Consider the following 21,642-nt stretch of genomic DNA (forward strand, 5'->3'; position numbering starts at 1 on the left):
AAAAGCATTCTTATAAAGAGATTAGAAGTATAGGAAAATGTAATTCACATAGAACATTATTACCAAACATACTTTCTCTTCCTTTTTAAATATATTTTGCCATAAAGCTTTTCCGTCTTTTGCATAAGGTATCATTTCTTGTGGTTTTGTATAAATTAGATGGCTTTATTTCACAATTGATTGGTTCAGTGATATGGTGTGTGCTATTGCGGAGTGTCCCTCAGGAGCCGCACAGTAGTCTCTGACATTTAATAGGTACCATTTGAAACGTTAGCATTAAACAAAAGATGTATATTGCTCAGAATATGTTTGTTTCAAAAATACTAAGAAACAATTTTGAGGGTGTGGAACTAAAAATGGCTTCATGACTATTTTTGGGTTAGAGCAGGTGCCTTAGAAAAAATATTTGCAGATTCAGCAAGTATACTTTTAAAAACATTTTAAGAAACTGTATTTTAGGAAGTGAACATTTTTGTACTATAAAACATGAAAGCCATATGTGATATATTCTTGATAGTGCATAGATATGTTAAATTCTTTAATGGAATAGTCAGAATATGATTTGCTCTGTCTTGCATTATGAGCATAACATGATAATGTAGCTAGATGTGATCTCAAGAGCACTTTTCGAAGAAATTCCAACAAAATCATGAAACAACGAAAATCTCAAGGTCTTCAGGAATTTGAAATTTTTTCCTTGTGACTATTTGTGTAGTGATTTTTAGATAACAGTTTATTTTTACTACAAAATGTATTCAATGTGAAGAAATAAGATCAGCATTCCATGAGTAGGTGTCATTCAACTCTTTTCTGATTGGTAGTAAACTTTGTTTTTCTTCATTTTAAAGAATTTCATAGTTAAGTTGGGCCTTAAATAATGTTCTTTTTCTTAATTCTACAAAGTGATAATGATAAATACATGCAAATACATACATAAACATACACATATATAAAACAAAATGTTATTGGTAATTGTATAAATTGTCAAAAAGAACTTTTCAATCTATATCAATGTAATAATATATTTTTTTTTAATCTTCAGCATGTTGAATGGATAGTTACTGCATTGGGAAACCCCATATAAAGGGGTGGTTCTAGGTTGTCTTTTGTTATAACATTTCTTATATTTTAATTGAGTTACTGACCTTTGGGAGAAATCTTATATTAATTTCTTTTTGTATAGGACTGTGCAGAGTCATCTGCTTACTACAGATCAGTTCTTATAATACCATTTATAGGATCCTGCTTTGTCTTATACCACAGATCCTATGGAACACAAATAGAAGATGCATGGTAGTGTTGCAAATAATTTAATATATTTTTCATCAGCTATTTTAATATCACATAAATTTTGGAGATTATATATATTTTTTCAAACTATATTTTCAAACCCTATAACCTTCAAAAGAAAGAAATACATTAGCTGAACTATATTTATAGCTCTCGTCCCATTATTTCTGTATATTTTCCTGACGTCATTCAAATTCTTATTTGCAGAACATAAACATGAGTTCCCCAATAACTCCCATATAATAATCTACAAAATAAATTTTTATGTAATTCTAAAAAGAATGATATGGGTTTGAGGATTCTTTCTTGTTTTATTTTCAACAGAACCTTATTTTTTCCCCTTCTCTTTTTTTCTTCCTTATGATATACCTGCAAAACCAGGAAAAATTTGTAGTTAATTTCAACAGAGTATTTTTACATTTTTTAGGATGGACATTTTCTCATATTTAATGGTTTTTAAAATACCACATTTGCCACAACCTGTAATTTTTTGTAAATTTGTAAAACTAAATGAAACCAATTATCTCTAAAATTTCACAGCTTGAGAAAATTCCTTTTTTTTATAAATGTATGAAATCCTGTCATGAGATTTTACATTTCTCTTTTTTACATTTCTTATTAATTTTAATAACATAAACTCAATGCAGACCAGAAAATAAGATTGAAAATAGGGTTCTTTAAAAAAAAAGTTCTAAAATATAATATGGAATTATTTATGTGTACTAGTTTGTTTTTAAGCCTGTTTTAAGTTACTTTCATTAAAACATAACCTTTTTCTATTTTTATGGTAATAATAGTGTTTCCTATAAAAATAAATTGTTGTTTTTCCTACAGCTGCATTTGACAAAGGTGATGATCGAAGACTTGGCAAAAAGCCTGTTTTCAGTAGCTCTCAGGTAAACTTTAAAAATTTTATAGGTCCAAATGAAAAAAGATAGTAAATAATTTAAATTGTATTAATTTATATTTCATTGATTTTTAAAATGTATTTTTCATAATTATAGTTGTTTCTTGATGAAAATAATTTTGACTTTTTAATCAAGTGAATATTCTATATATTTTTAAATTATGTGAATTTTTGATGTCCAGCTGGCATAGAAAGTGAAATTTTTTTTTTCAATATATGAAATTTATTGTCAAATTGGTTTACATGCAGCACCCAGTGCTCATCCCAAAAGGTGCCCTCCTCAATACCCGTCACCCACCCTCCCCTCCCTCCCACCCCCCATCAACCCTCAGTTTGTTCTCAGTTTTTAAGAGTCTCTTATGCTTTGGCTCTCTCCCACTCTAACCTCTTTTTTTTTTTTTTCCTTCCCCTCCCCCATGGGTTTCTGTTAAGTTTCTCAGGATCCACATAAGAGTGAAAACATATGGTATCTGTCTTAGAAAGTGAAATATTGTCTGTCTTTTTTATTTCCTTGAAAACCTTTTTTGGCAACTAACATATTGGAGCTATTCCAATAGATCAGAAATTGTCTAAAATTCTAGACCTAATTCAATGTCTAATTTTCTAATTAACCTACTTCTTACAAAAGATTTTAGTTGTCCCACTTTTCTCTATACTAAGATTTTAATTCACATAATACATTTTTGATGTGAAAAAAGGCACTTAGTATCAAGAGTATAGTTGTGTTTTACTTTAAAAGTTACTTGCTATATTTTTATGAGGTATCTAAAGTAGTCAAACTCCTAGAAATAGGGAGTAGAAGAGTGGTTGCCAGGGGCTTGGGGGTATAAGGAAAAGGGCACTTTTTCAGTGGGTATAGAATTTTAGTTCTACAAGATGAGAAAGTTCTAGAGATTTGTTGTTAATATTACTGTACTTTCCACTTAAAAATGGTTAAGATGCATTTGTTATACACCATTGTTGAAACATTTTTCTTTCCCTAAGCACCAAACACTGCTAGACTCCCCCTTGACCATTCTTAAGTATATTATAGAATTCCATAGAACATACTTTAGGAAGTGGTACCTTAGGACATTTTTCTCTATGTACTAGTTCCCTGCTATCCTCAGTGGGTGGGTGGGTGGTTTCGTTGGTTTTTTAGGCCCCCAAAGAATTAGCCTACCTGCTTTGCTTTCTCCTGTTCTACTGACTATTACCAACTAGGCTATTGCTGTTTCCTTGTCTTATAGTAAAATAGAACAAAGTCTCATTATTCTTCCTTACCATCGTGACTTTTAGGTTGTCCAAGGATTTATACTGTTAACCACAGTGGGAAGGAAACAGGGTAATATGTTTCCTTAAAAAGGGCAGGGTATACTGAAATGGGTGCTGGGCATAGAATAAGAGTTAAAATCTTGACTTCACATTTATTATCTCTGCCATATCTGAGTCTTAGTTTGCTTGTCTGTAAAATGGAATAATAAAACCTAGCAGAGTTATTGTGAAAAATAAGTGAAATAATTTATGTGCAATTATTTGGTATGTAGTACGTGCTCAATAAGTGTGGAATGAATAAATGTGTTTTCCAAAAAGAGGTGAATTCTTCTGGGATAGGAGAAAAGTTAATGAGATAAGACAAAGAGAAAGGTTTAAGAAGAGTGCTGGTACCAGAATACTTAAGGTAATGATGTCTGGAATTTACTTCAAAATAGAATGGTAGTAGTTATATATGAAACAAAATTGGCCAAGAGCTGATTATTGTTAAAGTTGGGTAATAGGTACGTGGGGTTTCAAATACTATTCTATTTTCTTTTGATTGTGTGTAACCTTTACTATAATAAAAATTTAAACAAAAAGAATAGTACTGGAACCAAAAGGGAGGGTTGCCTTCTTTTTCTCACTTTTGTCAATAGCATGTGGTGACCTTTCCAGTTGGCCATTTGTATACAATAAATCTATGTAAATTTTGCAGATGTAAGTTAGAGAATGCCTAGGTGTGTGTATACTCTGAATCCTCATCATGCTATACTATGTTAATATGAAGTTTCTAAAAGAGTGTGGTTACCCCATGTACTACATAGATCTCACCCATAACATGGTGCTTTAAAATAGATAGATTTAACAATATAGTAAATTAAGTAGGGTCAGTTTCAAGGGTGAGAAGAAGTCTAAAATCAGAAGTCTACCTAGTTTTAGGTTTAAAAATACAGGTGGCTCTTTTCTGCCCATAGGTCCTGTCCCCATGCTTTAACAAAAACACCTTTTTGCACCAAAAAAAAAAAAAAAAAAAAAAAAAAAAACAAATAAAAATAGAGAAAGGTTATTTTTTGAGCTAAGATTTGATCAAGAAAACAAAAACTAAGGACCAAATATTTTAACTTTATAAATATTACACAGAATTTTAGAATACTACACTGAATAGGACCAGTCTCCAACCCTCTCTAGAATTAAATATTAATAATATGAGGCTCAATGATGTTAATGACTTCTTAAATATCCTAAGTCAGTTACAGGTAAAGCTATGACAAGAATCCAATGATTCTTTTAATAGTACTACACCTAGCTTTTCCCTAAACTTAGGTGATTTATTGTGTGTGTGTGTGTGTGTGTGTGTGTGTGTGTGTGTGTGTGTGTGTGTTGTGTGTGTGTGTGTGTGTGTATTTACATACATACATACATGTATGTATATGTTATCTTTATCTTGGACACATTTGGAACAGTTAGTCCTTGAACTGTATATCAGTATATGCTCAGATTTAACAACATGCTTCACATTTTTAAAAAATGTTTATTTGTTTTGAGAGAGAGAGAGAGAGAGAGAGAGTGCGCATGCAGGCGGGGGCGAGGGAGAGGGAGAGACAGAGAATCAGAAGCAGACTCTGCACTGTCAGCGCAGAGCCCACTGCACAGGGCTTAAGCCCACGAACCATGAAATCATGACCTGAACTGAAAGCAGGAGATGGATGCTTAACCAACCGAGCCACCCAAGCGCCCCTAACAACATGCATCACTTTTTTTGAGTATTCAGTATGTTATGGACATAGTGCTAAGGGATACAAAGATGAAGACAACACAGGCTCTTCCTCAGACCTGTGCAATTTCATACAGCTTTTCAAGGCAGGGGAGGGCATATTTAATAAAGAGTAGCAACTATAATCTTAAATTTTTATTTCCAGTTCCTACCAATTTTTTAAATGTTGTTATTCCTTCCATAGCAAGGTTGATTCTAACCAAAATGATATAGGTGCCTTGTCTTCAGTGTTTTCATTGTCTTGCTATTTTCCTGTTTTTACCTACTTCACCTGTCTTTAGGACCCCTTTTCCTCCACTTTGTCCATATAGCCAGAGCTGTATTACTATCTTGTTTCTTCCAAAAGCCAAACTTTTCATATGTACTGTCTTGTTTCCCAGGGGCTTCCAAACCCCAACCCCCCAAAGATTAAGTCTTTAGTGATAAAATTTCTGGCATTTGGGATAGGATTGAAGAGAGTTTTTTGTGAAAACCTTTATCATGGCCCTCAAATTATACCATATAGATGACTGCCAGCTTAAAGCAGTTAATCATGAACTCAAGTCCTACTTCCGTCCTTATCAGCATTTGACCTTGGTAAATCACATACCTGCCTTAATCCCCAATTTCCTGTCTAAGAAACGGAGTTAACAACAGGAGCTCTCTCACAGGAGTGTTGTAAGTATTAAGTGAGATGACCTATGAAAAGGATTTTAGCATACAGCCTGGAAGTGGACCCTCAAAAAATGTTGGACATTGTTATCATTGACCAAAGGCATCGTGACACCTTTCGGTATTAATCTCTACTACAGTATAACTTCACAAAGTTAAATAGTATGCCTTTTTAAAATAACATTGCCTTTTAATTTTTTTATGGTGTATTTCAGATTTGATTAAGGTAATGTGACCAAAGACACATTCAAATGATCAAAGATAATTCAAATTTTGAACTGTCTTATATCATAATGTGATTTTTACTTTTTTCTCTTTGAAAAACTGGCTTATTGAAACAAAGTATTATAAGTCAAAGACATCAGTCAAGTTATAAAGTATTTTTTCTTCTTTGTAGCAAAGGAGACAAGCTTCTGACTCTGATGTTATAAATAACAAATCGTGGAGAGGAAATACCAAGAAGGAGTGTTGGAGTTATCCCTCTACTAAGCAAAAGATGAAATCTGATGGATTAGGAGCATCTGGACATTCATCAAGTTCTAACAGAAATACTATAAATAAAACTTTGAAGCATGATGATTTAAAGGAAAAGGGTGGTACAAAAACAGCATCCAAGGTTACAAAAGAACTTAAAACTGGGGGAAAAAATGTTTCTGGAAAACCCAAAGCTATAATAAAGTCCCAAACAGAAAACGGTGATAATGCAAAGTCAGCAAACATGTCGCCTAGACAAGCTGTGGAAAGATCAGCAGCAGTGGCAGCAAATGGACAGAAAAATTCATTAAATGGGAAAGGAGTAAGAAATCAGGAAGGGCACATTACTGGTGCCAGACCCAAGGTACTCACTGGAAACTTAAATGCGCAAGCCAAAGCAAAGCCTCTGAAGAAAGTGACAGGAAAGGATTCTCCATCCCTCAGCATCACAGGGCCCTCCAGCAGATCTACAAATTCAAGTATGGAATTATTGATTTCCACTGAATGTCTGGATGAGCCAAAAGAAAATGGATCAGTAGGAGAAGAGAAGCCTTCTAGTGAGAAACTGTCCTGTTGTGAATCTCCAGGACAGACCATGAAAAACAGTGTGGAAAGTATCAAAACTTCTACTGTAGGTGGGTTTTAGTACCCTCACTTTTAATAGCTCCTGACAGTTAAAGTTCCTACAAAAAATGATTCTGTGTTTGGATGTTTATTTAGTTTGAAATGCCAAAAAGCATTTTTTTATGTGTGTTCATGCAAACTGAGAGAAACCATACTTCATCCCACATTAACATTTAGTTTTGGATATAGTGTCTGACCACTGAATTTATGCATGACTTTTATATATTCAGTTCTCTGTTTCATGACTCACTGTTTCTTAATTTACAGCAGTAAAATCTCGACCTGTTTCAAAAATTACCAATGGAACTTCAAATAAAAAAAGCATTCACGAAGAAACTAGTATAAATAACAGGTAAGTCTCCCTTCATTATTTTACCTATACATTAGCTTTTTCTAAGTTAATTGTATACTGACTTCTAGCTAAATATTTTAAAAATATCTTTTCGGGGCACTTGGGTGGCTCAGTCAGTTAAGCATCTGACTCTTGATTTCACTCAGATCATGATCTCAAGGTCCATGAGTTCAAGCCCCTCATTGTTATCTGCACTGCCAGATTGTCTCTCTCCCTCTCTCTCTGCCCCTCCCCTGCTCACACACTGTCTCTAAAAATAAATAAATAAACATTAAAAATATTTTTGAAATATATCTTTTCTTTTTTGTTAGAAAATTTAATGTATTTATACAATGATATTTTAAAACTACTTCTTAAAAGGAAACGTATATTTACACAGAATGACTATGGATGCAAAATGATAGATTACATTTGTGGCACTTGATTATGCATTGCTTTATCATACTTGACCCACAAGCTTATGAACTTAAAGACTTATGAACATATGATTTTTCGATTTTTAGAACAAACGATATATTTTTTAATTTGAGAAAAAATATATTTCATATATGGGTCTTTTGAAAGTTCATGTGTTGGGGGCATCTGTGTGGCTCAGTCAGTTAAGCATCCAACTCTTGATTTTGGCTCAGGTCATGACCTCACAGTTCATGGGTTGCAGCCCTGCATCAGGCTCTGCACTAACAGTGCAACACAAACCCTGCTTGAGATTCTCTCTCTCTTTCTCTATCTCTCTGCCCTTCACCTGCTCATGAGCTATCTCTCTCTCAAAATAAATACATCAACTTAAAAAAATAATAAAATAAAAAATAAAAGTTCATGTGTTGGAATCTGAGTGCAATACTGAATGCAAATCATTTTTCTTAGTGCGCTAAAGAAGGTCACTAACAAAGGATATAGTGATCCAGTACCACAGGCAATTTTAAAGAAAAGAGGAAATGGCAGTGGATGTACTACAGCTCAACAGAGAATAAAAAATGCCTCATCTAATCTTGCTAAAACTCAAGGTAAAGCTGAAATAGTCCTGGGTATTACTTCTGTGTTTAAATTGAATAAGCAGAACTCTGATTTGGAACTTTCACAACAAATAAACAAAATATAACATAGTTTCACTCATTTTATATTTGTGTCATACTATAAAGATGAGATTTTACACTTTACTTTTTGACAAGTATTTTGGTATTACCAGGGTGTGGGTTTGGTTTTTATTGTCTTTTATGAGAAATAATTAAGAGAGTCACTGGTTTATCTGTATTTTTGGTCCTTTTATATATTATGCCCAGGTTTCTTCAGTTTCATTGTTAACTGTAGGAATTCCATGTGCAAAACAGGCACTAATAAGTCCTTTAAATAGTAATGGTACAGTCTTGAAAGCTGTGATATGTAGGGAAGAAGAATTTTCCCTCCTGTTACCTATTGTTTTGCTGTGTTCTAAGAAAGAAAGGATACTGATCAGATTGTATGATTTGCTAAGCTAATAACTGATTTTAAAAATTAATTTGTTTTGGGGTGCCTTGGTGGCTCAGTTGGTTGAGCACCCTGCTCTTGATATCAAGTTAGGTCGTGATCTCGGGGTTGTGAGTTCAAGCCCTGCACTGGGCTCTGCAGTGGGCATGAAACCTACTTTAAAAAAAAAATTAAGGGACGCCTGGGTGGCTCAGTCGGTTAAACGTCCGACTTCAGCTCAGGTCATGATCTCGCGGTCCGTGAGTTCGAGCCCCGCGTCGGGCTCTGTGCTGACAGCTCAGAGCCTGGAGCCTGTTTCAGATTCTGTGTCTCCCTCTCTCTCTGACCCTCCCTCATTCATGCTCTGTCTCTCTCTGTCTCAAAAATAAATAAACATTAAAAAAAATTAATTTGCTTTATGTATTAAGCATTCATGTAGATAAGAGCTTGTAAAAGCCTAAAAACAATTTTGAGCTAGATAATTAATATTGAAAGTAAATTTAAAAATAAACTGGAGATGGGAATGCAAGCTGGTGCAGCCACTCTGGAAAGCAGTATGGAGGTTCCTCAAAAAACTAAAAGTAGAACTACCCTATGACCCAGCAATTGCACTACTAGGCATTTATCCATGGGATACGGGTGTGCTATTTCGAAGGGACACATGCACCCCCATGTTTATAGCAGCACTATCAACAATAGCCAAAGTATGGAAAGAGCCCAAATGTCCATCAGTGGATGGATAGATAAAGAAAAAGAATGAAATCTTGCTGTTTGCAACTACGTGGATGGAACTGGAGGGTATTACGCTAAGTGAAATTAGAGAAAGACGAAAATCATAATGACTTCACTCATATGAGGACTTTAAGAGACAAAACAGATGAACATAAGGGAAGGGAAACAAAAATAATATAAAAATAGGGAGGGGGACAAAACAGGAGACTCATAAATATGGAGAACAAACTAAGGGTTACAAGAGGGATTCTGGGAGGGGGGGTGGACTAAATGGGTAAAGCGCACTAAGGAATCTACTCCTGAAATCATCGTTGCACTATATGCTAGCTAATTTGGATGTAAATTAAAATAAATAAATAAATAAATAAATAAATAAATAAATATGCATTTGAGCTGCCTAAATAAATAAATAAACCGGAGAAAAATTATTCATGTTCTAGTAATAACTAAAAATTACACATTTAAAAAGATTTGGCAGTTCTGTTTGGTAGATTTAAATGTTGAAAATGTCATCCCTAGGACTTTACCAGTGTAAACAAATGGATCTCCAAATTAACCCTTTCTCTCCAGTTACCAATTTTAGTTGCCACTGCACAGCTAAGTTGTTAACCCAAATGATCTATAATAATCACGATCTTGCTATGAGAAGTAAATTAATTTTGTTTGTGTTTGATGGAAAAAAATGCAGTAATTTAAACATTTCTATTTTATATTTAGCTTGATTCTTCTTTCAGCTGTGTGGAACACAAGTCTTTTTTTCCCCAAAAAACTTCAAGGGGAAGACCCTTCCTGCTCTTTTAATATAAGAAAATCAAGTTTTTCCACCCTCATATATTTATGCAAGTCCAGTTCTGACATGAGGATCAAGGCTCTTGAGGAAGAGAGATCCTATTTAAATAATTTTGCTAAGAGGCTGGACTATTCCTCCTGTATTTGTAATAAAAAATATTTTATTTTTTATTTTATCATGTTACTCCTAATTTTTTATTGTCCATTGTCATAGATATTTCATCATTTCATTGTTAATTTTATTTTTTCTAAAGTAATTTAAAAACAAGTATTGCATTTTATTCACAAGTTGGAAGTGTATTATATATTTTTAATTTTTTTTTCTTAGGATCTCAAGGAGAGTCACCAACTTCAGTAAAATCTTCAGTCTCTTCAAGGCAGTCTGATGAAAATGTGACAAAATTGGACCACAGTACAACTACAGATAAACAAACACCTAAGAAAAAAATTGTCAAGCAAGGACACACACCTTTGCCTAAGGTTAATGCAAAAATAGTGGCAATGCCTAAAAACTTAAATCAGTCTAAGAAAGGTGAAGCTTTGAATAATAAAGATGCAAAACAGAAAATGCTTCCTGGACAGATTACATTGAAAACTCAGCCTTCTTCTCAAAGACCTTTAAAAAGTGAAACATGTGTTGTCCAAAAAAGCATGCTTCATGATGTACATGATAGTAAAAACAAGGACAATATTTCTGAACAGAAGCCTCATGAACCGCTAATTAATCTCGCATTAGAAATCAGCAGTACAGAAGCATTCCAGGCATCATGCATACCTGACCCACAAAAGCCATTAAACAATCAAGGGAAAGAGAAATTAGAATGCCAAAGTATTTCAGATTTGGAAAAATCAAAATGTGAACTGGAATCAAAACAGATGTGTTCAGATAAAAGTGAAACAAAATTTTCCAGCAAAGAAACACATCAGCACAAGACAGCTAAAATATATTGTCATTCTGATGGGAGTGATAATGTAGATCCAAAATTTTATAACACCACTGCCCTAAAATCCACGATTTCAGATCCCAGTGTAAACTCCCTGAACTCTCATCCAGTTTGTGATTTAGACTCTGCAGATGCAGAGCAAAGGCATTCAGTATCAGATAGAGAGAAGCAAGAAGTGAGAAAAGATACAAACAAAAAATTAAACATTAAATGTGACAAAGATGTTTTACCGTGTGTTCCTGAAAGGACAAATGGTACCTTAAATTCTGTCCAAGATGACAGGAAATCTAAAATTCTTGTTGAAGAACAGACAGTTCCTAGTCACTTGTCTGATGACTCTGCTATGAGTGAAATCAAACATGCTACAGCAGACTCAGATATTTCCTCCATGTCTGTTTTGGAACAAATATCAGGAAAAACTTCTCCTAAAGATATGGAAACAACAGAAACTCCAGAGAGCCATGAAACTCCAGAAGTTCCATTCATGAGTCATTGGAATTTGAGTACCAGTGGTATGCATCAGAGAGAGAGTCCTGAATCTGACACTGGCAGTGCTACCACATCCTCTGATGACATAAAGCCCAGATCTGAAGACTATGATGCTGGAGGGTCTCAGGATGATGACGGGTCCAATGACAGAGGTATTTCTAAATGTGGCACAATGCTGTGCCATGATTTTCTTGGGAGAAGTAGCAGTGATACCAGTACTCCTGAAGAATTAAAAATATATGATAGTAACTTAAGAATTGAAGTGAAAATGAAAAAGCAAAGTAGTAATGATCTTTTCCAAATTAATTCAACAAGCGATGATGAGATTCCTAGGAAAAGGCCAGAAATTTGGTCTAGATCTACAGTAGTCTACCCTAGGGAAAAAGAAAATGTTCTACGAGGCAGTGTCCAGTTTGCTCAGGAAGTAGATCAGGTTTCTTCCTCGGCAGATGAAACAGAAGATGAAAGATCCGAAGCTGAAAATGTTGGAGAAAATTTCTCTACATCTAACTCAGCTCCTCAGCAGTTTCAGGGAATAATTAATTTAGCTTTTGAAGATGCAACAGAAAATGAAAGTCACGAGTTTTCTGCAACTAAAAATTTTAAAAGATCCATTTTACTTTCAGTAGATGAATGTGAAGAACTAGGATCTGATGAAGGGGAAGTCCATACTCCTTTTCAGCCTTCTGTAGATTCTCTGTCACCTTCTGATGTTTTTGATGGCATTTCTCATGAACATCATGGAAGGACCTGCTATTCCAGGTACTCACAAGGAAGTGAAGGTAGTATTTCAGAATGTAAACAAGATAAAGGCAATACTGTATATAAAAACGAAAGCTCTCTCTTGGGTCGCAGTAGTACTGACTCATTGAGAAGAGATAAACAGAGTACTTCAGCCACAGGAAAAAAGTACACAGTAGATGTCCTGTCCAAAGGAGGTAGACAGCTTCTTCCAGAAGATAGAAAGGTAAATTGCAGAAGTGATGTGGATAATGACTTTCAGCAACGCAGCAAACTCTCAGATAGTGATATAAAATCTCAAGAAAGACCATGTCATTTGGAGCTTCATCAAAGAGAACCCAATTCTGACATACCAAAGAACAGCTCTACAAAATTTCTGGACTCCTGTCGGAGTCAACTTCTGCCTCAGGAAGGTCAAGTAAAAGAGAACCATTCTACAGCTACCAAAAGAGCTAATATTGCTTTATCTGCAGGTAATGTACAGAAATAGAAATGCTAAATACATAAGAAAATGAGTTTATAGAATTTTAACTTGGATGTAGCCCTGAGTGTTGTATTTTATTTAGACAGAGTAATTACTTAAGGAACAGATTCAAATTTCAAATGAAAACCTACATTTCTTAATAATATGAAATTAGCTAGTTACTCTTTATTGTTCACTTAAAATCTTAGTGTGGAATTAAGATCTAGTAAAAATTTGATTATTAGAGCTAATCTATTAAGAGATTTTACATGAAAGAATAAAGAGAAAAGCTTAGTTTGCTATTATTTAGTTATTTATGTCTAATTTAACATAGAATTCTTGACTATTAGAAATTTTATTATACATTGAATATGATTTATGGACTATGCTAGTATATATCTAAGAGGGCTGTGCAATAATTATAGTAATATGTAACTAAAAGCACTGAACTATTTTAACTAGATTAATTATTATAATTTATATACATTTTACAGAGATTAAGACTTTCAGGATCACTATACTTCTAAAAGTTTCAAGTAAAAAGATAAATTTCCTAAAAGAGATTATATTTAGAAGCAATGATAATATATGAAAAAAGCGCAGGCTTATTTCATATGTACAGATGACTTCCTGTCTAGTTGTTTTGTGTGTTTGTCTTCCTTATTATAGTAATTTGAACTAATGACTCACATTTAAAATATGCAATAGTGGCTGACAGAGTAGCTATTATATATCAGAACTAAGAAAAATACTGATCAATAGCCCTTGTTCAGCAAAATCATAACAATAGGGAGGGAACTCTTTAAAGTTGTACTTTTTTGTTTGTCCTTGCTTGCATCCTCCTTTGCATGTGCAATATACAAATAAGGCTTTAGATAAAATGTATTTATTCCCCTTTTGGAACTGACTTACCTTAAAAGTCACCATCAAATGACCATGTCTTTTTTTCTCTTTACGTTTCTATTGTAGTGAATTAGACACATGTGCACATTCTATGTTTATGTTTAAGTAATTTTTGTTGTTTTTTTTGTATCACAAGTTTCAAATTAAAGTATGGAGAATTATTGTTAGTTGCCTATGTTGATTTTGCTGCTAAACATCCTTCAATTGTTTTATTTTTTTTTAATTTAGAAAAAGAAATGCCTCAGTAATCCTGTCAATTTTGTATAAATGTTATTTTTCCCATTCTATGTTTTTTTGGACTATAACTATTATATTGTTTTAATATTGTTCTACAAAATCTGAGGGGTACCAACATGTGCAATTTTTACATTGTATAGTATTATGAATTATTTCAGGATACATAGATGATTGTGACACACTGGCACAAACCTACATGTATGACCATCGGCCTTCAAAAACCCTCTCTCCAATATATGAGATGGATGTAGTAGAAGCATTTGAGCAGAAAATGGAATCAGAAACACATGTTACAGACATGGATTTTGAAGATGATCAGCACTTTGCAGAACAAGATTGGACACTCTTAAAGCAACTGCTGTCTGAACAGGATTCAAACTTAAATATTACGAATTCTGTTCCTGAAGACTTAAATTTAGCACAGTATCTAATCAATCAGACATTACTTTTAGCACGAGACAGCTCAAAACCTCAGGGTAAAGCACATGTTGACACTTTGAACAGATGGAGTGAACTAACCTCTCCACTTGATTCCTCAGCAAGTATCACCATGGCTAGTTTTTCCTCTGAAGATTGTTCACCCCAAGGGGAATGGACAATTCTAGAACTGGAAACTCAGCATTAAGAGTATTAACACTTTGGAAAATTTTTAACAATGCCCCCCCTTTATTTTTGATGCTTATATCCTAATAATAATTGCATTAGCCAGAGATAGACTGTCCTTAATAATGAAGGAGTCTTTCTAATTTATTAAGGTAACATAGTTTGTTTATTAATATGATATCACATGTAGAAAGAAGATGGTTTTCTAAAATTTTTGAGCATGTTTTATTAATTATTAGAGAAATTAGTGGACTTACAACGAGCCCTTCAGTTGTCCTTTCCTAACTGATCATTTGTTCACTTGTTTATAATTCAAGAATTTAAAATGTGAATGCACAAGTAGATCAGTCCATTTACTTTTTGCTCTGCATATGGTAACAGTAATTTAACAATAAAAAACCTATTGTGCTTGTGTTCAATTTATGTAGAGTTAATCAGTGAGTAACATTCAAACTCAGGTTTGTGTGATTGACCCTGACAGGTGAATATTAGAAAAACCCTTCATTTTCCCAACAGTGCAGATCCAGGAAATTGTGAAGTACATGTACCTCAAATTTCAATCACATTGTTACTAAAACCGAGAAATGGAATCCCTTGTAACTCTTTTTGAGGTATATCCAAAAAGAGATATCTGCCCTCGTTCAAAAGATGTGGGAAAACTATCCATTTGTTTTACCTAGATAGACTTTCTTTATAGTTAATCGCTCTTCATTTTCCATTCCACTTAGAGATATTTTGGGACTGTCCCAGCAATAAACGTGCACTAAATATTAATTTTAAAATGGGTACATGAGGGGGACGCCTGCTTGGCTCAGTCGGTTTAGTGTCCGACTCTTGATTTCAGCTCAGGTCATGATCTCACAGTTTGTGAGGCCTTTGTTGGGATCTGTGCATGAGTGAAGAGCCTGCTTGGGATTCTGTCTCTCCCTCTCTGCCCCTCCCCCACTCTGTCTCTCTCTTCTTTCTCAAAATAAATAAACTTAAGGGCGCCTGGGTGGCTCAGTTGGTTAAGCGGCCGACTTCGGCTCAGGTCATGATCTCGCGGTCCGTGAGTTCGAGCCCCGCATCGGGCTCTGTGCTGACAGCTCAGAGCCTGGAGCCTGTTTCCGATTCTGTGTCTCCCTCTCTCTGACCCTCCCCCGTTCATGCTCTGTCTCTCTCTGTCTCAAAAATAAATAAACGTTAAAAAAAATTTTTTTAAATAAATAAACTTAAAAAAAAAATAAAACAGGTACACGAGGCAATTGAGTACTGAGTTAAACTGCATGTGTGTGTATATGGGCACATACACGCATGTATGTTTTCTCCACATGTCTATATATTCTAGATTCTTACTCCCTTGATTAGATTGTCTTTCAGTCTGTAATTCTGGTAACAAGACAAAGATAAAAATATCTTCCACAAAATGGTACTGGAGAATGAACACTTGGATACCTACTTGATATTAGACACTGCCTTTAGGATGATGAAATTTAGTAGAGTTAACTTCTCTCAAAGCTATGTAACTAATTCATAATTTCCCTAAAATATGTCAAAAGTAGGAAAAACTTAGTTTTTGTTTCTAATTCCTTTTCTAAATAATGGTTTTCAACAAATTATTAAACATAGAGTGAATGTATTGAATATCAACAATCATATGAATGCACAGTCATTTGTTATTCTTATATAATAACACGATTATGTTAACGTTAGCCACTAACCTGTTATACCATAAATTTGCTATGCCTTTTTAAACTACAAGTTCTGCAGGAGGCACTCATTCATTCCAACAGTCAAGAAATAGGCATTGGTTCTATGCACTGAGGTACAAAGATAAATAGGGTTCGATTCCTGCTCCCCACCCAAAAAAAAAGAGAGTTCAGTTTCTAGTGAGGAGAAAAACCATGTAAGAGAAAGGGTAAAATATAGTAGTATTATAAGAACGTTGTATTTTCAAGCTGGATGAGAATTTAGAGATTAGTCTAATCCCTTCAGATTCAAAAAAGGACTCTGAAGTCCAGAGGAATTAAAGATTGCCCAAGGTCCCACAGCTAATTTGTGGCTACAATCTAATATTCCTTAATTTTAATTTGATGTTATTTCTGCCACACAACATAGTCATTTGATTTTTATCATAAAACCTGAGAGGATGTATATCTATATGTAGTTTGTAATATAAAGAAGTAATGTATGATAGAGTCAGAAACCATGCAGATTCCCAAGACATTGTTATTTTCCTTTTCTCCAAATGAGAAATTACTTTTATGTGTTATTTTTAATAAATGCCTCAGAAGTTCAACAATTTATAAATGAAACTTCTTTCTCAGTTATAAGGTCTTTAAAACTTCGTTCTTAAACTACTAGACATTAAAAAGCCATTCAATTTCATGTCACATCTGCAAATAGGTAATAGGGAAGGCATTTTGCTTAAGTAGTGACCTCTTAGGTAATTTCAGGACATGTGTGTTTTCTTATCATGCTCTTTTATGTATGATATCTCTACCAGTCTGTTTACTGTGGGACTCTTCGGGCTAGTACTTCATGATTTAACAAACACAAAGCGAAAAATGATGCTAACATTTATTTAGCTCCTATTATATGTTAGATATCGTGCTAAGTGTTTTTAAATATGCACTAACACATTTAATTCTCACAGCAGTTCTGTGAGATTTGTCTTATCATCTTTATTTTTCACATGAAGAAACTGATATAGAGTTCTTACTCTGGATTAACTACCCTAATGGAAGAAACTAAAAGAGAAATAATACACTATACTATTGTTTGGTAAGATAACAGTTGTATATGGTCAGAGTTGTGTGAGCCTAGAGGGAGAAGCCATGAACACAACAGCTTGTGAGGAAGAGATTAGAGAAAGCTTCTTAGAGCAACTAATATTCCGTGACTCCTTCAGAATTTCTATAAAGAGCTTAGTGACTGCAATCTAGTTGGAAGTGTAGGCCAGGGGACTTAGCTTGAAGCTGCACTTGTATAGAAAGTACTTCGCTTGTACTTAGATTGTATGTTATATATTGATAAAAATAGGTATGTTCTTAAAGGATGCCTTTGTACATAGTTGGAAATTGCAAAAAGTCCCAATTGTCCATGCCAAAAAAAAAGAAAATCTTATTTTTATTTTGATTTGGCTTGCTTTGGAGGACTGGTAAAGATTATGTAAACAATTTAAAGCCCCTTTATACCATCTCTTGGAGCAATCAAGTAACCAGATGCTGGCTTTCAAGGATGAGTAAGAATTTGCTTGGTGATAGGGCATTCTGGACACAACAGTACATTAAGGAATGGTGACCATGATGTGTGTTGAGGATGGGGAGGAAGAGTGGTAGGAAAGGCTGAGCTGGAGTTAGATTCTTAAAGTTATTAAAAAACTATGCTATTGTGTTTGATTAGCCCAAACCCTGGATTTAGTAGACATTATGTCTCCTTCCATGGTGCATTCCTTTATTTACTTATTTTTATAACAACGATTTCTTTTTTTTGTTTTCCTTCAAGTTTATTTGAGAGAGAGAGACAGAGAGAGAGAATCCCAACCAGGCTCAGCACTGTCAGCTTGGATCCAGATGTGGGGCTCTAACGCATGAAGAGTGAAATCATGACCTGAACTGAAATCAAGAGTCAGACGCTTAACCACTGAGCCACCCAGGCACCCCGTTTTATTTATTTTTGACTCTAAATAGAAAAGCTTTCCATGTTTTGAGGAAATAACCACCTACAATCACAATGGGTAGTTATCAACGTTGTTTTTTAAGGAGTTAGGCAACAAAGCCAGGTGTGTTTCAGGAAGATAACTGTCAGCACTAGTGACGACGGCCTGGTTTGGAGAAGTGCCCAGATCCCAGGTTGCAATTAAAATAGTTTTGTCAACCTTAGAAATGGGGAACGGAGGAGGATTTGGTAACAAAGACATTACAGATTGTGGCTCTAGAACTTGGTAGATAATTAAGATGGTGGGAGAAGATGGAAAGGAATTTTATAATTGCTATCAAAAATAGCATTTATTCCACACATATTTGAGGGCCTACGATATTCCGAGAACTATGCTAGTGCTGAGGATAAAAAGATGAATAGCATAGTGTCTGTCCTAGAGCATCTCAGTTTAGTGAGGGAGAGATTGAACAAAAATTATGAAATTGTAATGTTAAATGTCATAATAAGGTTCTGTATAAAGTGTAGTCAGTGCATAAAGGAAAGGGAAATAATGGGAAGATAATTGGATAGGCTCCTGTACTATTTTAGGATTAGTGGGAGTTCACAAGGCAAAAGAAGAGGCATACTCTTGGCAGAAAGAGTTGAGAGGCAATGGGAAATTCTGGTTGTTCCATATGGCTGGAGAGAAGGGAACAGATGGTAAGGACATGGGATAAAGTTGGATGGGGATGTAGAGTCCAGGGAGTAACACAATCAGATTTGCACTTTAGAAAGATCACTCTGGAAGCAATATGTAGAATGGAAGGGAGCAGGTGACAAGGCAGGAAGACCAGTGATGAGTATTACAGTAACCAAGGCTTGAATGAGAGCAATGGCTGTGGAGATAGAGAGGTGTGGACATATTTGAGAGATTTAAGATGTGGGTTGGAAAAACTTAGTGACTGACATGGGGATGAGAGGAGGGAGTCATCTTAAAAGACTCAGGTCTCTGACTGGGGTGCCTGGGTAGTTAGTTGATGATGTCATTAGCCAAAAACTGAAGTAATCTTAGGATGAGTTTAATTTTGGACATACTGAGTTTGATCTGCCTGTGGGACATTCAAAGGGCTGAGGACAAAACACTGTGGAATAGAAAACAGAAAAGCCTGAGAAGGAGACTGAAAAGGAATATTCTGAAGTAAAAGAATTAGGAGGCTAAAGTGAGGAGGGGAGAGTGGTGAATGTATAATCTCACTACTAACCAGAGAAGGGCAAATCAAGGCAAATCATTCTATTTTTACTGATCAAACTGAAAGGATTTTTTAAAAAATTCAGTGTTAGCAAGAGAATGATAAATTTGGGATAATCGTATGTTGCTACAGGAATATAAATTACCTTTCCTGTAAGTAATTAGGCGATCTATATCATGAATGTTTATAACTTCCTATCTGAACCTAGTCCTTTCCCTTTTAGGGCTCTCCCATTAAGAATAAGAACCTGAGGGGCGCCTCGGTGGCTCAGTTGGTTGAGCGTCCAACTTCGGCTCAGGTCATGATCTCCTGGTCTGTGAGTTCAAGCCCCGCATTGGGCTCTGTGCTGACAGCTCAGAGCCTGGAGCCTGCTTCTGATTCTGTGTCTCCTCTCTCTGCCCCTCCACCACTTGTGCTCTCTCTCAAAAACTAAATAAACATTAAAAAAATTTTTTTTTAAAGAATAAGAATCTGAGACCTAGATACAATAGTGAAAATTGAAAACTAGCTAAATGTTAACAGTAGTGGAAGGCTAAATAAATTATGGTACATCTATAACACATTATGCAATGATTACAATTGTTTGCAAAACATCTGTTTAATTCCAAGGGAAGATGCTCAAAAGAAAAAACCCAGGATATATATTTATAATATCCCAGTTTTCCATACTTATAGGTATATGGAAAAAGGGACTGGAAGGAAATAAGTAAAAATGTTAATGGTGGTTATGGTTAAGTGATACTGATTATTTTTACCTTTTAACTCATATTATTTTCCATGTGTTCTACACAGCACAGAAAAATAAGTAGGTTTGTTTGTTTGTTTTGGGGTAAGTAATAGTAGTTAACAGTGTTGCTGTTTGCAATGTCAAGGTGCACACCTAGACTAGTTCATTATATTTGGACATTATGATTTTACTGGTAGCTTTTGTCCGTTGGTGTTTTTTAGAGTAGTAGGAAGGACAGAAATGTGAGCAGAAGGTAAAGAAGTAAAACTTATTCTTTCAAGGAAGCTGACTAAAATGAAGACAGTGGTAGTTTGTTTTTAAGATAGAAGTAACTTAAGCACTTTGAAACTAAGAAGCTGGGAATAATGAATTAGGACCATCAAGGAAGAGGCAGGAGGCAGTGGGATCAAGCACAAAGAGTGCTGACACAGGGCACTTCAAAGAACCTCGGGTATTTAATATAACTGAAGCACTGAATTCATGTGGTGCAGCAGTGGAAAATAAAGCTGGAAAAGTACAGGCAAGCCAAAACACGAAGAACCCTGTAAGCCATGCTAAGGACTATAAGCAAGCCAGTTAGGCAAAAATATTTAAATTTTGTTTAAAAGGCAAATACATTATAGGACCTTTATTAAGATTACTTTAGCTGTATAGTGTGAAAATATTTTGGGACAAGAAGAGACTGGAGAAAGGAAGACCTGTAAGGGGGTCATTGGAACAATTAAAGAAAAAAAATGAGGCCCAAGCTTAGGAAGTAATAGCAAGGATAGAAATGAAAGGATGGATTTGAGAGATAACTGGAGGCAGAATGAACAAAATGTGGTTGCCAAGTGAGAGTAAAGACTTGGGAAAAGGGATAAAACTGATTCCCTCCCCATATTCCATAATTCTAACAAGTAAAATAATGGAAGGCTGATGGTTCCTGATTAAAAAAAGATAATGTCAGGGGTGCCTGGGTGGCCCAGTCAGTTAAGCATCTGACTTTGGCTCAGGTCTTGATCTCATTGTTCGTGAGTTCAAGCCCCACGTCAGGCTCTGTGCTGACAGCTCAGAGCCTGGAGCCGGCTTTAGATTCTGTCTCCCTCTCTGCCTCTCCCCCATTCAGGTTCTGTCTCTGTCTCAAATAAACACACACACATACACACAAAATGTTCAATTTTGACATGTTGCATTTGAGATACAAATGAGACACAATATAATGTCTTTGAAAATTCAGAAACCCAACAAACTATGACCTTTCTACTCCTACCCCATCTTCTGCTAGTTTGGGGGGGATTTGGGCAGGTGGAAGTGGGAACTTGGTTGGGCTTAGTTTAATGATCTATTGCAGGAGCTATTTTCAATTTAGAATTACTTATACACTCTTCTCCAGTGATATTTATATTTTCATAT

The 21,642-nt window shown here is 34.9% G+C and overlaps 1 protein-coding gene across 3 annotated transcripts in view; it reads left to right on the plus strand.

The window, feature by feature from the left end:
- Positions 1 to 21,642, plus strand: part of BTBD8 (BTB domain containing 8) — a 119,494-nt gene that overhangs the window by 91,329 nt on the left and 6,523 nt on the right. For 2 of the 3 annotated variants that reach the window (XM_045478272.1, XM_045478274.1), the window contains 6 exons: positions 2,125 to 2,186; positions 6,256 to 6,967; positions 7,224 to 7,308; positions 8,173 to 8,312; positions 10,601 to 12,919; positions 14,208 to 15,071. In XM_045478272.1, coding sequence (XP_045334228.1) covers positions 2,125 to 2,186; positions 6,256 to 6,967; positions 7,224 to 7,308; positions 8,173 to 8,312; positions 10,601 to 12,919; positions 14,208 to 14,674 — 3,785 coding nt within the window. In that variant the 3' untranslated portion in view covers positions 14,675 to 15,071. Of the gene's footprint in view, positions 1 to 2,124; positions 2,187 to 6,255; positions 6,968 to 7,223; positions 7,309 to 8,172; positions 8,313 to 10,600; positions 12,920 to 14,207; positions 15,072 to 21,642 lie in introns of those variants that run through there. The other variant, XM_045478273.1, reaches the window with a different exon arrangement.

This window comes from Leopardus geoffroyi, chromosome C1, assembly GCF_018350155.1.
Source record: "Leopardus geoffroyi isolate Oge1 chromosome C1, O.geoffroyi_Oge1_pat1.0, whole genome shotgun sequence".
NCBI lineage: Eukaryota > Metazoa > Chordata > Mammalia > Carnivora > Felidae > Leopardus > Leopardus geoffroyi.